At 47.5% G+C, this 1,012-nt stretch overlaps 1 protein-coding gene across 1 annotated transcript in view; it reads left to right on the top strand.

The window, feature by feature from the left end:
* Positions 1-626: 626 nt before the first annotated feature.
* T265_15679 (hypothetical protein) overlaps positions 627-1,012 on the top strand; it is a gene marked incomplete at both ends in the record, with an annotated part of 1,574 nt that continues 1,188 nt past the window's right edge. The window contains one exon of the mRNA XM_009178929.1: positions 627-797. Coding sequence (XP_009177193.1) covers positions 627-797 — 171 coding nt within the window. The remainder of the gene's footprint in view (positions 798-1,012) is intronic.

Raw genomic sequence — 1,012 nt, 5'->3', positions numbered from 1 at the left:
CAGTCGGTTGAGCAAGCGCGTCCGTATGTTTGCGAACATGGGAGATTGGAGGCTGCATATGAAAATCAGAGATTTGAACTGGTCAGTTGTGAGCGACTTCAATTTGAAACGTTCGCACTCGCGATTAACAATGCCAACGTGTGTCAAAAAGTCATCTGACTCGTTGATAACCAACTTTAGACAGCGGTACCGCGTATTGAATAGAGAAGACCGTTCTCCAAAGGTTACCATCAGCGTCTGTACGGTGTCATCGAATGACCTGTTGCGTGGGTTCTGTGGTAGGATCAGGTTGAAGTACTCGTCCAGCTCTGCCGAGCCAAGTTTATGAAGCAAGGGCCGGACTTTTCATGCATCGTCCTGCGCAGCGAGATCAACTCGGAATAGGTCCTCGTAACGGCGGAACCACGTCTCGAACGTAACGTTAGCGTCTGGATCGTAGTTAAATTCCGCAATGCTACTCGCACTCGCATCTACCTGCTGACCGGGCGCCGGATTGGACGTGGTACTACTAACGAGAACCTTTAGCTGCGTAAATATTTCGATGAGTTTAAGCTGTTGCTCGAGCAGGGCCTTTACTTTCGCAGGATCCATTACGGGTAGAACGAAACACCTCGTCACCAAATGATATGTATCGGAATCGGGTACGATCAACGGATATACGCGACCTGAGAACAAGCGCACAACTCCCCAGCTATGACGCGAGCCCAACCACTCCTAGCGCAGACAGAGAAGACCAGACCTCCAGAAAAGGGCTTTTACTGCCTCAACCAAAGGGGAATTACAGTGGGAGCAACGTCGTATATATATATATATTTCGAGCGACCTTAGGGAGCGAAAAGTCAGTTAATGCACACAAAATATAGCTGGCCAATAGGAAAAGAGCGCGGTGTTTACGGATTGAGGTGCAACATGGCGGAAAAGGCGCGAAATTTAAAAATTCAAAAATTTTTGAAAATAAACTGGCAATAATTCGGAAAATAAGCAGTTTTTGGGGATACTGACATCCCCAACA

This window comes from Opisthorchis viverrini (assembly GCF_000715545.1).
Source record: "Opisthorchis viverrini unplaced genomic scaffold opera_v5_723, whole genome shotgun sequence".
NCBI lineage: Eukaryota > Metazoa > Platyhelminthes > Trematoda > Opisthorchiida > Opisthorchiidae > Opisthorchis > Opisthorchis viverrini.
Note: the sequence above shows the minus strand (reverse complement) of the source record. Positions and strands in the feature narration are given on the sequence as shown.